The sequence below is a fragment of the Cyphomyrmex costatus genome, unplaced genomic scaffold (assembly GCF_001594065.2).
Source record: "Cyphomyrmex costatus isolate MS0001 unplaced genomic scaffold, Ccosl1.0 scaffold70, whole genome shotgun sequence".
NCBI classification, from domain to species: domain Eukaryota; kingdom Metazoa; phylum Arthropoda; class Insecta; order Hymenoptera; family Formicidae; genus Cyphomyrmex; species Cyphomyrmex costatus.
Window position 1 is genome coordinate 716458 of NW_017280267.1, and position 20999 is coordinate 737456.

The following is a 20999-nucleotide window of genomic DNA, read 5'->3' on the forward strand; positions in this document are numbered from 1 at the left end:
CATAACGCATAAACCATATACATAAAGAATTTGATTGGTCCATTGACTCATGCATAAGAAAATGGGCCAATGAAATTCCTTATGCACATGCTTTATGCGTTATGCAAAAATGTGTGTTGGGGCTCTTATTCACTGTTCCTTTTATTCTGCGCAGTCCTAAGCCTGCTCACCGAGCAAATGAACATAATTGGTTATTACTTATAGATCCAACCAATCATATTCGATTGCTCGGCAAGCGTACTAGCCGCTTTGCCATCTTGGAACTCGCCTCGCCTAATGTTTTTGCTTTGGTCACCGTCACATGTGATTGCTACCACGCTGTACTTAGCAATACAGCAGGATACTGATTTTGAATTTCTGGTAGGTTGGAAATACGCGTCAAATATAACACGAAAAAATATAAACAATATCTGTCACGTATCTATTTCATGTTGTATTTATCTTTGATTCGTTAAATTATCTTAGATTTTCTATTGTGGTTAACCTATAAATACATACTTAAATATTAAATTTGGTATATATGGACTTATATAGTTTCTACGCTTTATAAGTTAAGAATTATATTAATTAAGTATTAGGCTATTAGTACTAAATAAAATCTCTTTATTATGTAAAAACTATTATTTTATTTATTTATAAATAAATAAATTAATAATATAGATAATTGTATTCTACAAACAAAATTTGGAATATATAATTTAGAGCGATTATCACGTTATCTTTCGTTTGTGCTTAATAATGTCATAATTTTTCTCTTTCATATTTTGCAAACAAGTGCTTATAAATTTATAATTGAAGGCACTTCGTCATTATACATTTCACTTATTAAGACAGCCAAATATGCTTAAAAACTCATTATTAGGCTTAGTCTTTTTTTAGCTTTTTAAACAGTATCGAATTTGTGTGTTTGAAAAAGAACCAGTATGTTTCAATGAATAATTATGGTATAGATTATCCACAATAAGCTCCACCTCTACCAATAACAACCTTAGTATATATACCTTACCATCGTTAAAAATCGCCTGACGTGAATCTTGGTTGAAGAAGATAGATGTATAAAGAAAAATTACTGAATTAAAAATTAATTTGTTATTTACAGTTGTATTTAGGTCAGATCAAACATGGTGAAGGAACAGTTCAGGGAGACAAATGTCGCCAGCGAAATGTATGTATAAGACTTATTTGTGTTTTTACAAATTTAAAATGTTTTTCTTTAGTTCTCTCGGACAATTTTGTCGCTTCAATAATGAGAATAAAATTAAATCATTTCTTCATATTGAAGTTGTTTCGTAGAGACAAATTATTTCTACTAGTTACCTATTTCTAGCAACAATAGGCAATAAAATATTCCTCAATGTTCCTTTGATGGATATGTACTTTTAAACCTATAATGTATTTTTTGCTTTCTATTTCTCACTTTTTATATTTTGCCTTTTTTCCTTTTTACTATCGTTATATTGACAATCATCTTTATCGTCTCTTTCAAAGTTCAACTTTTATCTCGGACAACAGAAAATGAAAGAAGTAGAAAGAGGTAAAAGTGATAAAAGCAAGAAACAGAAAGCAAAGAGTTAAAGTAGAAATTAGGCTCACAATGTATATTCTTAACACAATAAATATAATACAATTTGTGAACAAACTTATCAAATAAAGTTAAATTAATTATAAATGTTCTGTTTCTGGATTTGAGTTCTCTTTAATGTAAAAATTAAGTTCCAATAAGCAAAATGTATTGACTTTTATTTAATTTTTGTCATCTAGCTCCTATATATCATTTGGAGTGGATAGTATGCACGACATAATGATGCAGGCCAATGTAGAAGTGTTCCAGAAAAGTCTGTACAATGAAGATACAAAGCATACTCCTGCTTTACAAGGAGCACTGGATAGGCGCATGGTATTTGAAGATTATTATTAGTAAATTTAATCTACTTTCACACACACACACACACACACACACACACACACACACACACACTACTAGATTATTAATACATATTAAATCTAGTATATATAGTATGTATAGAAAGTACTGGAATCCTTGAATATCTAAAAAAATATATAAGTTTTATAAAAAAAAGTTTCAGACAAAAGAGTTGCAAAGTTTAAAAAAATCTACTTATTTAATGATCTTATCAGTTTAGGTTTGGGTGGTATCGCCAAGGTCAAGTTCACACACAAGATCACATTATTTTTTTTAAATAGAATCCTTTATAATTTATATCATTGTATAACAAGGCTTCCGATGCTTTTTATACATCCTATGTGAAGTTAACAAAGTTAAATGTATCACATATAAGTATTTTAAGTACCCAATAATGCTACTGTTATTTAATAGAATATACATTATATATTATATTTTTTTAAAATTGATTATATTGCATCACTACATTTAAATACTTTACGTAAGTTGGCTTTTAATGTGCACTAATCCAATATAGTGCAAGTAATCGGATTCATTATGTATATTCCTTTTATTCTTACTTGAACAGAATGCTTAGAATTGATGCTTTTGTATACAGGGAGTGAGTTCTGCAGGGGACGTTTGCAAAACGTGTGGCAAAAGATTAAACGACTGCGTAGGACATTTTGGATATCTTGATTTAGAATTACCAGTCTTTCACGTTGGCTACTTCAAATCTATCATCCAGATTTTACAGACAATTTGCAAGGTAACACGTAACTATAGCAAGTTTCTGTAATTATGTGTCCTATATTGACGCATAATATTTTATAGACATATAATTTTTACAGAAATGTGCTCATGTTTTGCTAACGCTCAAAGAAAGGAAATCTTTTTTGCGCCAAGTACAAAATCCGAATTTGAGATATTTAATGCGCAAATCGTTGCGTAAGAAAATATTGATATCAGCGAAAAAGAAGACGCAATGTCCAAATTGTAATTCAAACAATGGCCCTGTGAAGAAGGCTGGTTTTCTCAAAATTGTTCACGAGAAATACAAGAACTTAAAGAAAACAAATTCTATTATTCAAGAAAAGTTGACTGAATTGGCCCCAAAGATGAAATGTGACATAGAATTTAAAAATATGGTAGAGCAAAACTACCGATGTGTATTTGATCAATATCTATATCCAAACGTGGTATGATTACAGAAAGAATATAAGTTTATAATATTTATAATATTTCAGAATATTAAAAGATATTCACATAATATTTAAAAAAAGAAATTATAATGTTGTAAACGTAATATACATATAACTGAGTATCTTTTTTACAATTTATGTAATTTATAATATACGCGGATATTCTTTAAGGTGCAAGAACTTTTCAATAGAATTCCAGTGAGTGATATCTGCTTTTTGTTAATGGATCCTGAATGTGCAACACCAAAAGATTTGATATTGAGAAGGATTCCTGTGCCACCAATTTGTATTAGACCTAGTATTTTATCTGACCTAAAGGCTGGTACAAATGAAGATTATCTGACAATGAAATTATCAGAAATAGCTCTTATCAATGACGTTATTCGCAAGCAAAAAGGTGTTAATATAAATATGTACATGGAGCATTGGGACTTTCTTCAACTGCATTGTGGTCTTTATATTAATAGTGAAATGTCTGGAATACCTATACACATGCAAGTAAGCTGTTCTCAATAAACATCTGTCTGTATATTCTTTTCTCTAACAATTCGCACATTGATACTTTCAGCCTAAAAAGTCTGGTAGAGGTATAGTACAAAGATTGAAAGGAAAACAAGGTCGTTTCCGAGGTAATTTATCTGGCAAACGTGTCGATTTTACTTCTCGCACAGTAATTTCGCCTGATCCAAATCTCAGAATAGAGCAGGTAAGTTTGGTAATATTTAAGTCGGTTAGCTGCGATGCTATCTAATAATATTGAATCTCTACGCAGGTTGGTGTACCTATATATGTTGCAAAAACTTTAACATACCCTGAAAGGGTTACTCCATCAAACATAGAACTAATGCAAAAATTAGTAAGAAATGGTCCAGATATACATCCTGGAGCAAACTACATACAGTATAAGCATTCGCAAAATAGGCGATACCTTAGATATGGCGATCGGAATAAAGTCGCCCGAGACTTACAGGTAATTTAAATACATTGACATGATCTTAAGATGTCAAAATTTTTATATACTTCAATGTATCATTGTTTTTTTTTTTTATAGTTTGGCGACATTGTTGAGAGACATCTCAAAGACGATGACTTAGTGCTATTTAATCGGCAACCATCTTTGCACAAATTAAGTATTATGACACACAGAACCAAGATAATGGAGCATCGAACATTCAGATTCAACGAATGCGTTTGTGCACCTTATAATGCAGGTCTAGTTTAACTTATTGTTTATACACATTGGCTATATATATACACTAATTATTGCGATTAATGTTACACATATCAAAATAATTGAATTGAAAAAGATGCCTGGATCAAGAAGTTTCAGATATTTTTTGCAGTGTTTTAACTGTTTTATTATTAAAATGACGATCAATTTCAAAAATGAAACAAGTACCCAAAAATACATTAAAAACAGAAAAAATTGTTTAAAAAATATTTTACCATAGATTAGTGTTATTAGGTACTAAAATTATTATCGGCCTTGTTTAGTTCTTATTTGATTTAATATACATTAATAGATTTTGACGGCGATGAGATGAATCTTCACTTACCACAGACTGAAGAAGCCAGAGCGGAAGCGTTAGTTTTGTTAGCGGTAAATGGCTAATTAATGTACTTTTATAGAATTATTAAATTACGTATAAATTTGCTAAAATATTTTGTATTGTATTTATAGAATAAATCCAATCTAGTTACACCTCGCAATGGTGACTTATTGATAGCAGCAACTCAAGATTTTATCACCGGTGCTTTTCTTTTAACTCAAAAGGATACGTTTTTCCAGCTAGAACAAGCTAGATTAGCTCTTTGCCTTTTAGCTGGCTCGGACGCTTCTTTAGTCGTAACTCTTCCTCAGCCTGCAATCATGAAACCGGCGAGGTTGTGGACCGGCAAGCAAATATTCAGTCTTATTATACGACCGAATAAGGAATGTCCTGTCAAAGCAAATCTAAAGACACGGGGCAAGGCATATACCAATGGAAAAGAATTATGTATCAATGACTCTTGTAAGTTGTAGTACATTGTAGTACATAATTACATACGTTAACATTTAATAATTAAACATTGTTAAATAATCAAATCCACAGATGTTATTATTCGCAATTCTGAGCTTCTAGCAGGAACAATGGATAAATCTGTATTAGGCTCAGGATCGAAACAAAATATATTTTACGTTCTGCTATGTGATTGGGGTGAAGATGTTGCAACCACAGCTATGTGGCGTTTAACCAGAATAACAAATCATTTCAATTTTGACAGAGGAATTTCTCTTGGTATCGGTGATCTTATACCTAGTCAAAGCCTTCTTCGAGCTAAGGAAAACGTGTTAAATACTCAGTACGAATAAATTCCAAGTTAAATTCGACATATTATAATTAAATGATATAACTAAATAACTAATTTCAATTTTTTTGTTTATTCAGTTATTCCACATGTAATGAATACATTCAGTTAATGGAACAGGGTCGTCTTATCTGTCAGCCTGGATGTTCGGAAGAGGAAACATTGGAAACGAGAATATTGAACGAACTTTCGGTAATCCGTGACAACGTTGGTAAAGTGTGTTTGAAAGAACTACATCCTACTAACGCTGCTTTAACTATGGCACTCTGTGGAAGTAAAGGTAGTTTCATCAATATTTCTCAAATGATCGGTACGTTCAAATAATAATCATAAATATATTACTACTCTAATTGTTCTGATACTATTTAACATAATTGCTCTTTTCAGCTTGCGTAGGTCAGCAAGCTATCAACGGACGTAGGGTACCGAACGGATTCGAGAATCGTGCTTTACCTCATGTCTTGTCACGATCAAAGAAACCGGATGCTAAAGGCTTTGTGGAAAATTCATTTTATTCTGGATTAATATCCAAAGAATTCTTCTTTCATGCCATGGGCGGTCGAGAGGGTCTCACAGATACAGCTGTGAAAACTGCAGAGACTGGATACATGCAGAGACGATTAGTTAAAAGTTTAGAGGATTTGTGTATCCATTATGACATGACGGTACGCAATTCTACGCACGATATTATACAAATTCCATACGGCGGTGATGGATTGGATCCTACGTATATGGAAGGTATGTGACACATTGTTATGCATTTTGTGTAAATAGAATAATATATATTTTTCTACAGGCAAAAACTGTCCCGTGGATTATGAAAGATTGTATGAGCACGTGAGAGCGAAAATGCCTTATGAATCCGAAGAGCCTTTAGATGCCGCTAGCGTGATTAACGCTACAAATGAAATGCTAAGCTCTGAAGAGTATGAATGCTTGAGTGAGCAATTTAAACTCGAACTGATGTAAGACATATGATAAATATATCACATAAGGCAATCTTTTATAGCGCAGCTTTGACAAATTAAACGTTTTTTTTTTGCAGATATTTTTTGAACTCAGTAGCGCGAAAAATAGCGCATTATCGGCAGAACGATAAATTAAACTCGAAAGTGATTTCGCAGCTCGAACGTTTCACCGTGTCGCAATTAGTAGAGTTTATTCACACATGCAAAGAAAAGTACATGAGAGCTAAGATAGAACCGGGCACTGCTGTAGGTGCGCTCGCCGCTCAAAGTATCGGTGAGCCAGGGACACAGATGACTCTCAAAACATTTCACTTTGCTGGTGTAGCTGCTATGAGCATCACGCAGGGTGTTCCTCGTATCAAAGAAATTATTAACGCGAGTCCCAAAATCAGTACTCCCATCATAACAGCAACTTTGGTGAATAATTACTCTGAACACAAGCGTATTCAATGGAATACGATTTTAATCAACTAATTCTTTATCTTACAGGTCAATAATACGGATTCCGAGTTTGCCGAGCAAGTAAAGGCAAGAATGGAGAAGACGACTCTGGGAGATATATCTGAATATATCGAGGAAATATATTTGCCCGATGATCACTTTCTTATAATAAAATTAGATATCGAGAGGATTAAAACGTTAAAATTAGAAATTGATGTTAATTCCATATCCTATACGTAAGCATATTTGAAAGCTTAAGATTTACGTTTTTTTCATAATTGCAATTATTAATTTATTTCAATATATGTATCTCGCAAAAACAAAACTTGACTTCAGTTTTTTCATTTAATATCAAATTTAATGTAACTACAATGAAAAAAAACAGAAGCTTTAGTTGTACTTTAAATTTAAGAGTAATTTTCTGCCATTATATTTTTCGAAAAATAACAAATAATTTATGATTATCTAGACTCTGCACTTCAAAATTGAAGTTAACTTCAAAGAATATAGAAACAGTGACCGACTCAGTTCTTGTTATTCGACCAAATCGGAGTAAAGATAAAGACAGTTCAAATTTTCCATTTCGTAAATTGACAGAGACTATTCCAAATGTTATAGTAAAGGTAAAAATGTTAACGAGATATATCTCTATAAAACGTAAATTTTTAGAAATTTAATGTCCGTTTATTTATCTTTTTTTGTAGGGTCTACCATCGATCAATAGAGTAGTTGTACATAATGAAAACCTCGGTGGTAAATCAAAATTTACATTATTTGTTGAAGGAGATAATTTTAGAGACGTTATGGCAACACGTGGCATCCTCGGTGAGGAGACAAAATCGAATAATACGATAGAAGTAAGTTGAAAGAAATTATAAAATAGTGAATAAAACATTTATAATCATGTTTTATCTTTTTTAACCAAGGTTTTTAAAACGCTCGGGATAGAAGCAGCGAGAACGACTATCATGTCAGAAATTAAGTCAGTAATGGAAAATCACGGAATCAGTATTGATTATCGACATTTAATGCTCTTAGCAGATTTAATGACTAGCACAGGAAAAGTGCTTGGTATCACTAGAGATGGTTTAGCAAAAATGAAAGAATCGATTTTAAACTTGGCGTCGGTAAGATTTTCCATTTTTCATTATTTCATTCTTTTATGTGCTGTTTTATAATATAATATAGAAGTATTATTAAATTGAGCTTATTGTTAGTTGTTCTTCGTTCTCAAATTTGAGTAGTACGAGTATTAAGAAGAATTCCTTTGGCAAACTAATTTTTTTATTTATAGTTTGAGAAAACGGCTGATCATCTATTTGATGCAGCTTACTATGGACAAAAAGATGTTATATGCGGCGTGTCAGAATCAATTATAATGGGTATTCCAGTTCCACTAGGCACAGGAATCTTCAAGCTTCTTCACAAATATCCTTTTCATTATTTTATATATAAAAAGTCAATTGTTTTATTTGTCATAAAAAATATGACACGCATAACTGAATATACTTATACACAGTATAGTCATTATTTTCCTTAATAGTTAAATACGGCAGACAAAGACAAACCATGCGAAAAGGAACTTTTATTTGATAATCCACAATTTCATAAATAACTACTGAATTCTGGAAGACGACGATTTCAACAAATGTGACCACATCCAACATTGCAGAGTTAATATTAATAAAATATTTTACATTTACCGACAAAAAAGTAATTTATTTTGTTAAAAAAAAAACATATCCTTTCGTTTTATTATTAATTCTTATGATCGTATCATTTATGTATAAAGTATTTAATTTATATCTGATTGTATATATAGGTACGTACATAATGTATATAAAAATATTAACTTTTAATAAAGTATTTTATAAAGTGACTTTGTAATATTTTGAATAGATCATGGAATATATTATTTCGTATTTTCTTCAACTATGGAATACATGTCAATAGATTTTTTGTTGCTAGGAGACAGTATTGTTTGATCTGAATCCGTTTCCTGTAATTCCTACCTACATCTTCGCGCGTATATAATTTCATACAACAATCGAATAAAATGTTCAACGTATAATTTGGACTCAGGATTGAAAGCCAGACACATCGGGTATCGGGATGGTGAATGAAAAAGAATTTTGGACGGAAGTTCGGAAAGATTTACCGCGATACAAGAAGAGAAAGCCGCGAGTAGTTCCTGCCTTCACTATTCAGGCGTTACAGGTAACGTTATTACTAAAAGCTATTTCGATCAACACCGATTAACTTTATTTTATTAAGTAATAACAAATAACACTATCAAATTAATTAATAAAATGCTATTAATTGTAATATATATACACAGCGTTAAATTTTGCTATTTTACAAAAGATGATTATGCAGAACATGTAAAAATCTTAAAGCACCGTTTTGATCTTGCAAGGGCACTGATTGATCGAAGGAAATGTCATTTTTTTATTCCTATAAACAAGAAAACAAATTCGTATGAGGGAATTTTCGTTTTTAATTGAAATTAAAGTGAGTAAAATAGTGAAATAAAAACTAATGTTCACACATACATATTATCCATAATAAAAATTTCATGAGATATAATCAAAGACACTCCTCCTTTTAATTCTAAAACAACCTAATGCACTAATGCAGTAGTAATTCAAGAGACGCTACACAGTGTCCGCTGTTTTTTTTTAATTACGAGCTCATTGAGACTCTATCCTATAAAATAAAAAATACATTTTGTACATAATTTGATAAGGAATCCGACGATATTTTTTTCAAATTTTAATAAGTGGTAATTTTTAGTAAAAAAAAATCAATTGACAATTAAATTGTTAATAACAATAAAAATTACTAATGTTTTAATCAAAGTGAGTAACATAAAAGCGTTTAATTTCCCCTTTAAAATCGTTTTTGAATAGTCTTTCTACGATGATTCAAATCGGAGATATTTAACTTCAAAGAAAGCGAGTGCTTATAGTTTCGTACATACTTCCATGTGAAAAAACTTTAATAAAAAAATGTTTTGGTAGGGTGTAAACTCACACATTATTTGAAATGGAGTATAATATCACATAACAAAAATTTCAATCAATTAAAAAAATACGAGATAAAAAAGTGTTTATTTTGCCTCATTTTTTCAAGAATCGCCCATATTGTCCAAATATTGTTTCAAGTAATTTAAGTGATTCTGCCGATCGAGTTAATCGAAGTTTGTGTGAACTTAAAGAATGATATTGAGATGTAGGGTGAAATTTTCACTATAATCGAGATGGATATACACGGTAATATGATGTTTTTGTTCACAGGAAAACACGGTCGTTGCGCAACCTCCGCGATGTGGATTGTATAAACCTCGTCTACCGAAACCATCGACTTTCAAGAAATTTTACAAGCGCGGTGTATTTCCTATCTCTTTGGAAAACAATGGCTACGATCAGAAAATTAATTGGAAAGTGGACATAGAAGATTTAGATTTCCATCATTATTTACCAATGTTCTTCGATGGATTAACGGAAACAGAACAACCATATAAATTTCTGGTAGAGCAAGGAATATCAGATATGCTAGAACGTGGTGGACCAAAGATATTGCCCGTTGTTCCTCAATTGATTATTCCTATTAAGAGTAAGTTCTACAATCCGATTTAATGTAGAAAAAAATATACTGCAATCAAAAAAACTTTGCTAGACGCTTTGAATACAAGAATGCCCGAGATAATCTGCACCACGATGAAAGCACTGCAACGTTTAGTGCAATCGGCCGATTGCGTTGGTGAAGCTTTAGTCCCGTATTTTAGGCAAATCTTGCCTATTCCAAATTTACTCAAAGACAGAAATGGTAATTTACTCATATTTTAATACTTCTTATATTCATATACAATTGGAAATAAAATGTGTAATTTTAGTAAACCTTGGAGAAGGTATCGACTATTCTCAGCAAAGAGGAGAGAACGCAGCTGACATTATACAAGAAACGCTTGAAATCTTAGAAAGATACGGTGGTGAAGATGCTTTCATAAATATTAAATACATGGTTCCCACCTACGAATCCTGTATGATGAATTAATAGAGGCAGAAAATGGTAGTCAATCCTTTCAATAGATTTATTCTTTATTCATAAAAATGTAACTATCACAAAATCAAAGTTTAATATGACAAGTTATACGTAACGAAAGGCATAAATGTAGTAAAAAAGATGTATCACATATATGTTACAAAAATATATACTACATTAAGCATTTGGAATTTGAAATTAATAATATCCCTAGCTGTACACACTGGGGTCCCCGTACACTTTCCAACAAAAATAAACAAATTTTTATTTTCATAAAATAAAATAGTGATTAGTTGGTTTTCTTATACTTTATGCGTTTTTTATAAAAATCTTGATTTAGATCTTAACAGTAAAAACAGTAGTATAGATATTTTTTAATGATACAATTTATTTTGAAAAATATATTTATACCTTTCCTGTATCTTCTTTCAATGTTACAATACGATTAAAAACAAGCTGTAATAAAAAAAAAGAATATTAATGCAATGTACATGTGTACTGATACTTTTTTATTTACCTTATTAGGTTTGGTATCAGGATCAATAGAAAAAAAACCTATACGTTCAAATTGAAACTTGTCATACACTTTTGCTATTTTAGCTAGACTGTTGTCCATGTATGCTACAATTTCTTTTTTGCTGAATGGATTAATATCACTTAAAAATCCATGCGGTACTTCGTGTGTATCTTCTGGATTTTTGTGCTTAAACCTGAAGAGGGGGAGGGGGGCGGGATTAAAAAATATTTTAATTATATTATACAAAATAAAAAATTTTTATAATTGATAATTTGAAAAAATTTTACTCACAAATACTCGTATAATCTAATAGATGCCAATACTGGGTGAGACACCCAATGTATAAATGCTTTTGGTTTATTCTTTTCTGAAACAGGATCTTGTCTAACAATTATATTCGTAATATTACCACTGGCATCTTTCTCGAAACATTCAAAAGTTACTACAGTACCCGTATGCTTTAAGCCTACAGGTTGTTTTGGTGTCAAGCGCCTAAAACCTTTCTCTTCAATCTATAAGCATTGATAAATAAAATAAATGCGAAAAGTTTTTAGAAAAAGGTGGGCATATACATTACACACTTCTTTGAAGTCCGTGGCTTCAATATATAAAATCTCATCAAATGTTATTTCATGATGTCCTTTTTCTGGCTCGTTAGGAAAATTGGGTACAGTGAGCTTTATGTCTTTCTCTTGAAGAAAATTTTTAATAGTCAATTTGATAGGCTCTAGAACCACCATATGTCGGGGAGTAGTAAGATTTAGAACATTTCTAACAGCTGCTTCCAATGCAGAAGGATCAATGGTTGCTTGTGCACCAGTTACACCCATTTGAGCACAAAAATTGTTTATAGCTTCCGGCGGAAATCCACGTCTACGTAGCGCAGACAATGTAAATAATCTATTGACAAAAAAGAAGGTAATGAGAGATTAATATAACATTATTAGATAACATTATCAAGGTAACATTATTTGTTACACTATACCTGGGATCATCCCAGTCAGACACTATTCCTTCTTGGATTAATTTGGCAATTTTTCTTTTGGAAACTACAGTATAATTGACGTTCAATCGGCCATATTCCCACTGTACAGGACAATAAATGTTCAAAGAATTGCAAAGCCAATAATAAGACGACCTCCGTGATTGGAATTCCTTTGTACAGAGAGAATGAGTGATATTTTCGATGCTATCGCACAAGCAATGGGTGTAATCATATGTGGGATAGATGCACCATTTGTCACCAGTTCGATGATGCGGCGAATATTTTATTCTATATGCAACAGGATCTTGCTTGCCTTCCTCTAAAGTCACTTTCATACGCAAAGTCGCTTCTCCTTCTTCCAATAAACCATCCTTCATATCCTATTTTTTAAAAAGTAAAATAAATAAATGTGTATACAATAATAAAAGTTGAAGGGAACAATATGCCCTCACAAATTTTTCATTACATTGAACAGTTGTAAGCTCTCCTCGAATGGTCTATCACGCCAAGGACTCGGTGGAGGATTGAAACCTTTCATTTCTTCACTGGATTGATGACAAACGTAAGCTAAATCTTTCTTTATAAGTTCTATGGCCCAATCATACAGTTGCTGGAAGTAATCCGATGAATGTGTAATCCCAACTGGTTTATAACCGAGCCATTCCACCATCTCCCGTATACCGACAAAAAATTTCTCCTCTTCTTTTTCAGGATTTGTATCATCATATCGTAAATAGCATATGCCATCGTAAGCAGCAGCATACCTATAAGATTCATCTTTTTTACAACATATTTCACTTTTAAAACCAAAGAATATGCATACCCAAAATTGATATTGATAGCCTTTGCATGTCCAATATGCAAAATTCCATTTGGTTCTGGTGGGAATCTTGTTACCACTTTGCCACCAGTTGCTTTCAAATGTTGTTGTAGCAGATAATGTGTATTTGATGTTACAATGTATCCATTGGTTTTGTAATTTTCTCCAGGTTTGTGAAAATGAGTTTTAGTCTTCATGAGTTCGCTTATAGTTTGGGCGTCTCCCTTCTCACTATTCAGCGATTCCTTCTGTTCTAAAAATTTATTAATACCTGTTAAGCTAGAATGTCAACATGAGCATGACCACATAAGAAGGATTTAATGATATTTTTGTGTTAATTTATTGCTCCAATCCCAAATTTGTTGCTCTAGCCATTTGACAAAAAATAATTTTTTTGTTGGTTCTTAATAAAGTTAGAATGCACATTAAAAAGTGCATTAAAGCCTCTGTATGTATATCTCATATAATTGTGCTTGTGTTGACATTCTAGCTTATAATAGATATAATTTATTAATCTATCCTTGAACATACCATAGATTATCTATTACAAAATATTTTTTCAAAAATGGCCATATATAACTCACCTTCCTTTGCATTTTCCAGCTTTTTTGTTTTTGTCTGTTTATCTTTTGGTTTCACTTGTTTAGGTATTGATGCAAGATCAGCATCAACTTTTGGACCTAATAGATCAAGAAGTTGGACATCAAATTCATTCTTTATCGCTTTACCATCTGCCCATTTCAAAATGCTACGTACTTGTTGCATCAATGGACCAGAATTAAAGCGGTACCTATTCAAATAACAAATAAATTGTAATTACTTATTATAAAATAACTTACTATATTATTTACCTCTTTTCCAATATTTCATCTTTGTGTGCTTTTATGATCTTCTCGACTTCCTCTTCTATTTGTTCAGGTAAAACTACTACTCCTATACCACAAGATTCCTCAAATTTAGCTATATCAACAGCATTACTCATGTTAGCCAATAAATAAATCAGTGCTGCATCAATCCTCTGTACACTATCTAATTTCTTCTCAACTATATAATTAATAACAAATGATATTTTATCTATAATCTGATTTTTTATTTTGGAAGCTAGATGGTACAGCAATACACCAGTATCTTGAGTAATAGATCCATGTTTAGCTGCCTACAAGAATAAAATATAATTCTAAATATACAAAAAAGCTAATTTTTATGACATACACCTTACCATTAAATGATAAAAAGTTAAAATCATAATACATGAAATATACAATGAATCATATGCTACATATTAACAAAAGTGATGCAATATTTCTGATAAATTATAATAACATACTTATTATATGCATCTTAGAAATACTTTAATTAATTTTGACAATTATATAATTTTGAGAATAGAGTTCAGCATTTTAAGAAATAGATTTATATTTAGTTGTCTCTACAAAAATATTAATTCTACAAGCTAAAAATATAAATCCTAAATAAGCAAATCTTAATATATATCTTGCCATTATTATTAAGGCCTGGTTTCATCAAATGTAAAATTAACTTCTTGAAATTAGAAGAAGATAAACAGTTGAGCCGAGATTAGAGTTAATTTTGATAAGATAAGTATTGGTCAAATTAAGCCTAGATAAATAAAAGATACAATTCTATAAACAAAGATATTACACAAAGTGTATATCATTGTACATTATATATCAAACAATTAATAATAATGCAATAATTCCAGTAAATCGCAACATAATGGATACATACTTCTTTATGGCCGTTTATCAGTGTAGATTAACTTTAATCTCAGTTCAGCTTAATCTTTATTTTTTTTTAATTTTTAGAAAACTAAAAAAAGGAGTTAATTGAAGAATTAGTTGAACTCTTGAGATTAAAATTAAGATTAAACTACATTGGTAAAAATGGGCATTATAAATTTAATTAATTTTGAAAACACAAAAAGCGCGGTGGCGTTTAACATCCAATTGTTACGATATTGCCGATTTGCCGGCGAGTTTTCACTAACCTCGTTTATAGCCAGCTTAAGATTCTTCGTAATGTTAGTATTTTTTAAAGTTTCCTTGGCCTTCTGCTCACTCAGACCGATCATTTGAAAGAGCTTCACGTCTTCCTCGTTCTTCGCCGACATTTTATTTAGAAAATGCAGCTATTACAAGTTGTAACCACGTACGTCGTGAATCGACCATATGGCTTCTACCAGAAGTTCTTAAATAAAGTTATACTCTTGCGCATTATAACGCCAGACAACCAATGAGAATTGCAGCTGATTGCAGCCAGATACGTCATCATTACGCGGCAAATCTAAATGGTTAAAAAATGGAGTAAATTATGGTAACTATTTTTGCACCCTTTCACTGCACAAGCACTCATTGCAATCAAAATTTTAATTTAAACAATAACTAACTGTTTTCGCGAGAAATTTCCACAATGTCGCGTATAGCCATATTTTAGCCAGCCAAAGTGATCCGAAGTGTAACCGAGATTGCACGAATGTGACGTAGCTGACTATGCGGAAAGACTTTCTATTCGTCCACCGGATGAGCATACTCTTGTATCTACTTGAAATCGTCAGAAATACTTTGGCTGAATCGTGGTGGAAGAAGCAAAGTGTAGCATTCCCAATAATGCGCACTCGTTCAACTTTTGAACCAATCTGCGAATCTTTAACAAAGAAAACAATACCAACTTTGCGTTAATATTGTTTATAATTCGAGGCTAAGCAGAATAAAAGGAACGTGGAACAGAGAACACGAATTTCAACCTATCAGAAACTGTGTATTCCACAGAACACGATTTCTGATAGGTTGAAATTCTTGTTCTCTGTGTTCCCCGTTCTTTTTATTCTGCGTTACATTACTAGACTTATAGAAATCTGTGGTATACATACGTTTATATACAGTTTGTAAATAATGTCGTTTTAAAACGCGATATGGAGGTAATGAGTGTGCAAACAAAAGTTTAGTGAAAAACGAAAATATTTTGGAGATGATATTCAACGACGTCTATCAACTGAATGAGAGGTAGCACCGCAAAGATGACGCCTAAACGGAAGGCAAGTATATTATAGGTTATGGCAATTGAGAAGAACGAACGTCCTACGCATTGTGTGTACTTTATTCGTCGTCACAATAATCTATTTACTTTAAATATATATTAAAAGATTATATAAAATTTAGATATATAAAATTTTTACGATCTCTTATATGTTAATAAGATGTCTCATGTAATATAACATCATTCTGTAGACAACCAGTTCAGAATCAACATCAACAACCAGTTCAGGCTCTTCATCGAGTAGTTCGTCTAGTTCAGGCAGTGAGTCTAGCTCGTCAGACTCAGAGAACTCCAGTAGTTCTGCCAACAGTCAAAAAGCATCTGATACAGACAAAAACAAGAAAAAAGCACCTTTCTCAGCCATCCGTCATGTCAAGCCCAAAGCAGAAACAGCGACTGTACCGCCATTGGAGAATAAAAATAAAGATAGACAACCACCAAAATCCAGGCCGTCGATGTATTCCTCTGAGTCTGAAGAGTCACCCAGCAAAGCAAAATCACCACAGAAGCGGAAACCACCAGCTAAACCAAAAGCTACTGCTACTGTAGCACCAGTTGTTAAGACGCAGAGATCTCCCATAAAGCCTGCGTCTATATCAGGACAGCATAAAGCTGCATCTGTTCCAAAACCTGTCAATGCCAAGCTCAACAAATTTTCTGGTGAATTCATTATTCCAAATTTTGTTATAAATTTTGTCTATTTTATATTCACCATTTGGTATTCATATTTTATATTTAAGATTGTTTTAAGAAGTACAAACGTAAGATATCATAAATCAGTTGTAGAATAAATCAGTTGTGATCAATTCTTAATTAATTAACTTTAGGTCATCAACCTTAAAATATTGAGACACGAAAAAAATATTCGGAACTTCTTTATTGCTATACAAAATGCAGAAAAATATTTAATATTAGATGAAAGTTGTGGTTTAAAGGAATGTAAATTTGTGAAACTAATTTTTGAAATCTATAAGCACATTTTTTGAAGTGAAATTATATGATTTTTTTATACACAATATGATTCTTTTGATTATTCCGCATATAAAAATACTAAGATACATTTATCGAAGAATCAATAGTTTATGAGATATCTCATACCTTCTTATATTAACGTATTTTAACATATATAGTAGAACGTTATCTTGTAAACTATTAATTTTTTAATAATTGTATTTTAATAACTAATATAATATAATGTATTTTAATAGTTGTATGAACAAAGTTATAAGATGAATCAATTGGTGTAAAGAAAGCACATAGTTGCTAAAAAAAATGTAAACAAATTAATTTTTTTAAACAATTAACTACCTCCTGTGTTATTTAAATATACTAACAAATTTTATATTAATTACGTTATGTGATAATCAAGACAATTGGCGTTCCACTTAAGGTTCTTTGGAGAATTGAAAATTGAGGTGTTTTGCACAATTTGGGATAGTTACCACCTTAAAACAGATTATTATCATCTTAAGAGATATTTAAGACGGCTTTAAAATAAAAACTAATTATGTTTACCCACTTATCAATACTGTCTGGAATTTGTAATTTTGAGTTTGAAATTGAAATGTGTTTGATGTCTATCGCTTTTTGTATCTTTTACCTTATTGTTGTTTTCTCATAACGTACAATGCTTTGTCTACACTCACTGCCAAAAAAAAATTTACGAGCCTATATTAGGAGTACTAAATTTTAGCACATAATTTTTAATACTTTTGAATAACAATAATTCAATGAAAAATCATTGTATTAAGATTAGCCAAAACTCGAATTAAAGCTTAAACATACTCCTTATTAGTTATGAAAATCAAATTTATATTACATAAAATATATTTACAAAATGGCGGACATTGAAGACAGATATTGAAAAATAGAAATAATGTTTTTATACTTCAAAAATAAATATGTAATTGATAACTTTTAAGGTTCTACAAGTGTCAATAACAAATCTTCTGAGAAATCTGGGAAAACAACGGAACCTGTCCAGAAGAAATTAAAGAAGAAAAGCATATTCAGTCCAGAAAATAGTAGCGAAAGTGACAGCGGCGTTTCGGCGAAAGTTAGTGCAGTGAAGCCAACAAATAATTCTGCAAAATGTTCCAAAAATCCACCTGCAAAAGTGAAATTGAGTGACACCAAGCAAAAATCCATAACATCAAGCAGACCCGGTAAACTATCTCTATCTTCTAAATTTATTAATGACTGTAAATGTTTTATTTTTTTGAAAATATAACTTATTGTAATTGAACCTTAACATCGTTTTTTAAGTATTATTTTCTCTAGTCGTGAAGCCTGTGCAACCACAGAAGTCAGAAAGTTCCGCAAGTTCTAAGAGTTCTGGTGGTTCGGCATCCTCGGGTAGTTCAGACAGTACTTCTGATTCAGAATCATCCGAAAGTGTTACCAGTTCTCAGCCTCAACCAAAAAAGAAAGAAGTGCAATCTAGTACACTAACGAGTAGTACTGTAACGAGTGTATCGTCTAAGAGACCCTCGGCGGCAGTCGCTCCGGTAAAACCGCAAAAAACAGTTACAAGACGGCAAGGTTTGTTAAATTCCTTACCGCTATACATTGATACATTAAAGAAGAAGAGGACAATATTTTTTTTATACAGGTGCTATAAAGAGCGACAACGATGGAGATGCATCTGCGAGTGAGAAGGATATGGATGAAGCTTCATCTTCTAAAACAATGACGAAAGGCAAGCGGAAACTGCAGACACGCAAAGGAAGTAAATTGCTCCAATTACAAACGAAGGTAGACAGCGATTCCGAATCTGATACAGGTATTGACAAAACATGGTTTTTTATTTTGAAGAAAGTTTTGCACTTGTTTGATTTTATATTTTTGTTATTTATTTATCCTAATTTGTGAGTTCTTTTACCTCTACAATAATTTTCTATAAATTATATTAAATCACATTTGTTTTATTCGGATCTTTAGTTTTACTCATGATAGTCATGATAGTAATATCGCTCATTTGCTAGAATACAAGTAAAAAAAAACGAAGTTTTTTTGGAAAATAAGTTTGAACATTTTGAATCATTAAAATTTTGCAATTTTAATTTTGAAATACAATGTAATAATTGATTGTAAAGGAATAAAAGTATGTGCTTTTAAAGTATATTTTGTGTTTATGTTTTTGTACTTTTTTTGCAAACAAAAAAATCACAATTTTTTAATTATATCGTAATAAATGAGCGATTTAATACTCAGGCAGGAATATGATAGCATGTGAGCATATTTTAAATTGCGTTAATTCTCATGAAATTTGTATTTATTGAAAGTAGCTGAAAGCAAGAGGAGCACGAGTAAATCGCCTGTTAAACGCGTTGGACCGTCTGCTGCCGCCAGACAATCCTCTAGTAGATCTACACAAAATAGCAATACATCTAATACCACAGGTAGTAGAACAAATCAAGCATCTTGTAATCAAGCATCTGCATCGCAACAAGAAGAACGTGAATGTCCGTTGGCTGCGTCCTGCAATTCACGAGGTCATCTCGCTGGAAAACTTGATTCGCACTTTACTTTGGAAGCGTGTCCACTGTATCACAATACCACGCTTCAGGCTTGTGTGTAAGTTACATCTCAAATTTTAATTTGAGATCTATTGATGTGTTAAATTAAATTAAAAACAAGCACTTAATAATAATAACATCAAATGAAAAAATTGACTTTTCCAGAGAATTTTATAAAGAGAGAAAGAAACGAGAAGAAGAACGTAAAAAGGCGATAATAAATCTAACCAAGAAACCCAAAGGTGTTCATCAAACTACCGAGCAGCGCAATTATCAACTCAAAGTAAGAGAAATGAGAAACAAATGGAAAGGCAATACTGGTGATGGTAATGATAGCGATAGCGGCGGTGAATCGCAGGGGAACGAAAAAGATAAACAGCCTCGACTCAACAATCTCACACCTGATTATGACTTGAAACTGTTTATGGAAGCTCAGGCAATAGCCAGTGAAAAAGTCGTAAGTATTCAGTTCATAACAAGCTTAGAAATTTATTTCACAGATTTTTATCAATTTTTATATATTTATTCTGGTAAAAAATAATTCCTATCAAGAGACCTGTAGGTTCCACCACTTCTGTATATTTGTTTGAGAGAATTATGTAGGTGATGACGATAAATTACTTTCGGATTTAAAGCAATCGATAGATATTGAAAAAACAAGTTATGTAAACACACACGCACACAGTGTTTTACATTTTAAAAGATCCCCCAAATCTTCTTTGTTTGCACATTTAGAGACAAATGTTTCAGAAGTTGTGTGATTTGAAGGAAAACATAAAAATGGTTTGACATTGGAAAATTGTTTGAACGTCATCGATTTCTTAAATGAAATGTCTTCTACTTTTGATAACAGATCCTTATAGCTGACATGGAAAACTTAAAATTAAAATGATTTAAAATCAAATTTTTTTTGAAAATGTGAAAAAATACACAGAGATGGAACCTACGATTTTACAATAATATTTTTAGTGTTCTAAAATAATTGCGTAAAGGCGAATTAAAATCTATGAAATCTGAGCCTTTAGTAGTCGATTAATGTGTTATACTTACACAAATAATTGATATTTAGAATTTGAATTGATATTTTTATAAAAATAACGAGATTGAAAATTGACTACTGAGTCAAGCTAAGTTTCCGTGCTAATTATTATAATCTCATTGTTATAAAATTTATTTTGCAACCGTTTTAACTTAT

At 31.5% G+C, this 20999-nt stretch overlaps 4 protein-coding genes across 6 annotated transcripts in view; 3 read left to right on the forward strand and 1 right to left on the reverse strand.

Moving 5' to 3' along the window:
- Nucleotides 1–188: 188 nt before the first annotated feature.
- LOC108780374 (RNA polymerase III subunit A) lies at nucleotides 189–8564 on the forward strand. 2 transcript variants are annotated; one of them, XM_018548053.1, is made up of 22 exons: nucleotides 189–360; nucleotides 1100–1165; nucleotides 1762–1897; nucleotides 2523–2672; nucleotides 2755–3102; nucleotides 3277–3603; nucleotides 3674–3811; nucleotides 3878–4075; nucleotides 4157–4316; nucleotides 4629–4705; nucleotides 4787–5117; nucleotides 5199–5448; nucleotides 5535–5764; nucleotides 5842–6192; nucleotides 6251–6419; nucleotides 6500–6839; nucleotides 6912–7099; nucleotides 7333–7486; nucleotides 7568–7720; nucleotides 7790–7990; nucleotides 8158–8291; nucleotides 8415–8478. In XM_018548053.1, the coding sequence occupies exons 2-22, from the start codon at nucleotides 1122–1124 to the stop codon at nucleotides 8476–8478; spliced, it is 4143 nt and encodes a 1380-aa protein (XP_018403555.1). In that variant the 5' UTR covers nucleotides 189–360; nucleotides 1100–1121. The 2 variants fall into 2 exon arrangements, with proteins under 2 accessions (XP_018403555.1, XP_018403556.1); XM_018548054.1 differs by lacking the exon at nucleotides 189–360 and having other exon boundaries at nucleotides 1122–1165; nucleotides 8415–8564.
- A 294-nt stretch (nucleotides 8565–8858) lies between these two features.
- Nucleotides 8859–13944, forward strand: LOC108780378 (parkin coregulated gene protein homolog). Of its 2 annotated transcripts, XM_018548059.1 has the most exons (5): nucleotides 8894–9080; nucleotides 10160–10478; nucleotides 10542–10691; nucleotides 10759–10934; nucleotides 13877–13944. In XM_018548059.1, the coding sequence occupies exons 1-4, from the start codon at nucleotides 8976–8978 to the stop codon at nucleotides 10917–10919; spliced, it is 735 nt and encodes a 244-aa protein (XP_018403561.1). In that variant the 5' UTR covers nucleotides 8894–8975; the 3' UTR covers nucleotides 10920–10934; nucleotides 13877–13944. The 2 variants fall into 2 exon arrangements, with proteins under 2 accessions (XP_018403563.1, XP_018403561.1); XM_018548061.1 differs by lacking the exon at nucleotides 13877–13944 and having other exon boundaries at nucleotides 8859–9080; nucleotides 10759–11054.
- Nucleotides 11313–15360, reverse strand: GlnRS (Glutaminyl-tRNA synthetase). The gene is made up of 10 exons (XM_018548038.1): nucleotides 15212–15360; nucleotides 14081–14302; nucleotides 13814–14019; nucleotides 13233–13482; nucleotides 12876–13173; nucleotides 12410–12789; nucleotides 12006–12324; nucleotides 11716–11936; nucleotides 11425–11617; nucleotides 11313–11363 (listed from the first exon to the last, which is right to left on the reverse strand). The coding sequence occupies exons 1-10, from the start codon at nucleotides 15358–15360 to the stop codon at nucleotides 11313–11315; spliced, it is 2289 nt and encodes a 762-aa protein (XP_018403540.1).
- Nucleotides 15361–16266: 906 nt separating this feature from the next.
- The window catches only part of chm (lysine acetyltransferase chameau), a 35925-nt gene continuing 31192 nt past the window's right edge, over nucleotides 16267–20999 (forward strand). The window contains 7 exon segments of the mRNA XM_018548121.1: nucleotides 16267–16288; nucleotides 16458–16946; nucleotides 18209–18451; nucleotides 18567–18827; nucleotides 18898–19068; nucleotides 19574–19862; nucleotides 19970–20261. Of these exon segments, the coding sequence (XP_018403623.1) occupies nucleotides 16267–16288; nucleotides 16458–16946; nucleotides 18209–18451; nucleotides 18567–18827; nucleotides 18898–19068; nucleotides 19574–19862; nucleotides 19970–20261 (1767 nt within the window).

Coding starts and splice junctions, on each gene's coding strand:
- LOC108780374 (XM_018548053.1), top strand. CDS start 1,122: ATGGTGAAGGAACAGTTCAGGGAGACAAATGTCGCCAGCGAAAT. Junction 3,103..3,276: donor AATATCTATATCCAAACGTG/GTATGATTACAG, acceptor ATATTCTTTAAG/GTGCAAGAACTTTTCAATAG. Junction 4,076..4,156: donor AAGTCGCCCGAGACTTACAG/GTAATTTAAATA, acceptor TTTTTTTTATAG/TTTGGCGACATTGTTGAGAG.
- LOC108780378 (XM_018548061.1), top strand. CDS start 8,976: ATGGTGAATGAAAAAGAATTTTGGACGGAAGTTCGGAAAGATTTACCG. Junction 9,081..10,159: donor TCACTATTCAGGCGTTACAG/GTAACGTTATTA, acceptor TTTTGTTCACAG/GAAAACACGGTCGTTGCGCA. Junction 10,479..10,541: donor ATTGATTATTCCTATTAAGA/GTAAGTTCTACA, acceptor AAACTTTGCTAG/ACGCTTTGAATACAAGAATG.
- GlnRS (XM_018548038.1), bottom strand. CDS start 15,360: ATGTCGGCGAAGAACGAGGAAGACGTGAAGCTCTTTCAAATGATCGGT. Junction 14,303..15,211: donor GAAAACTCGCCGGCAAATCG/GCAATATCGTAA, acceptor TCAGATTATAGA/TAAAATATCATTTGTTATTA. Junction 12,325..12,409: donor TCTGACTGGGATGATCCCAG/GTATAGTGTAAC, acceptor TTTTGTCAATAG/ATTATTTACATTGTCTGCGC.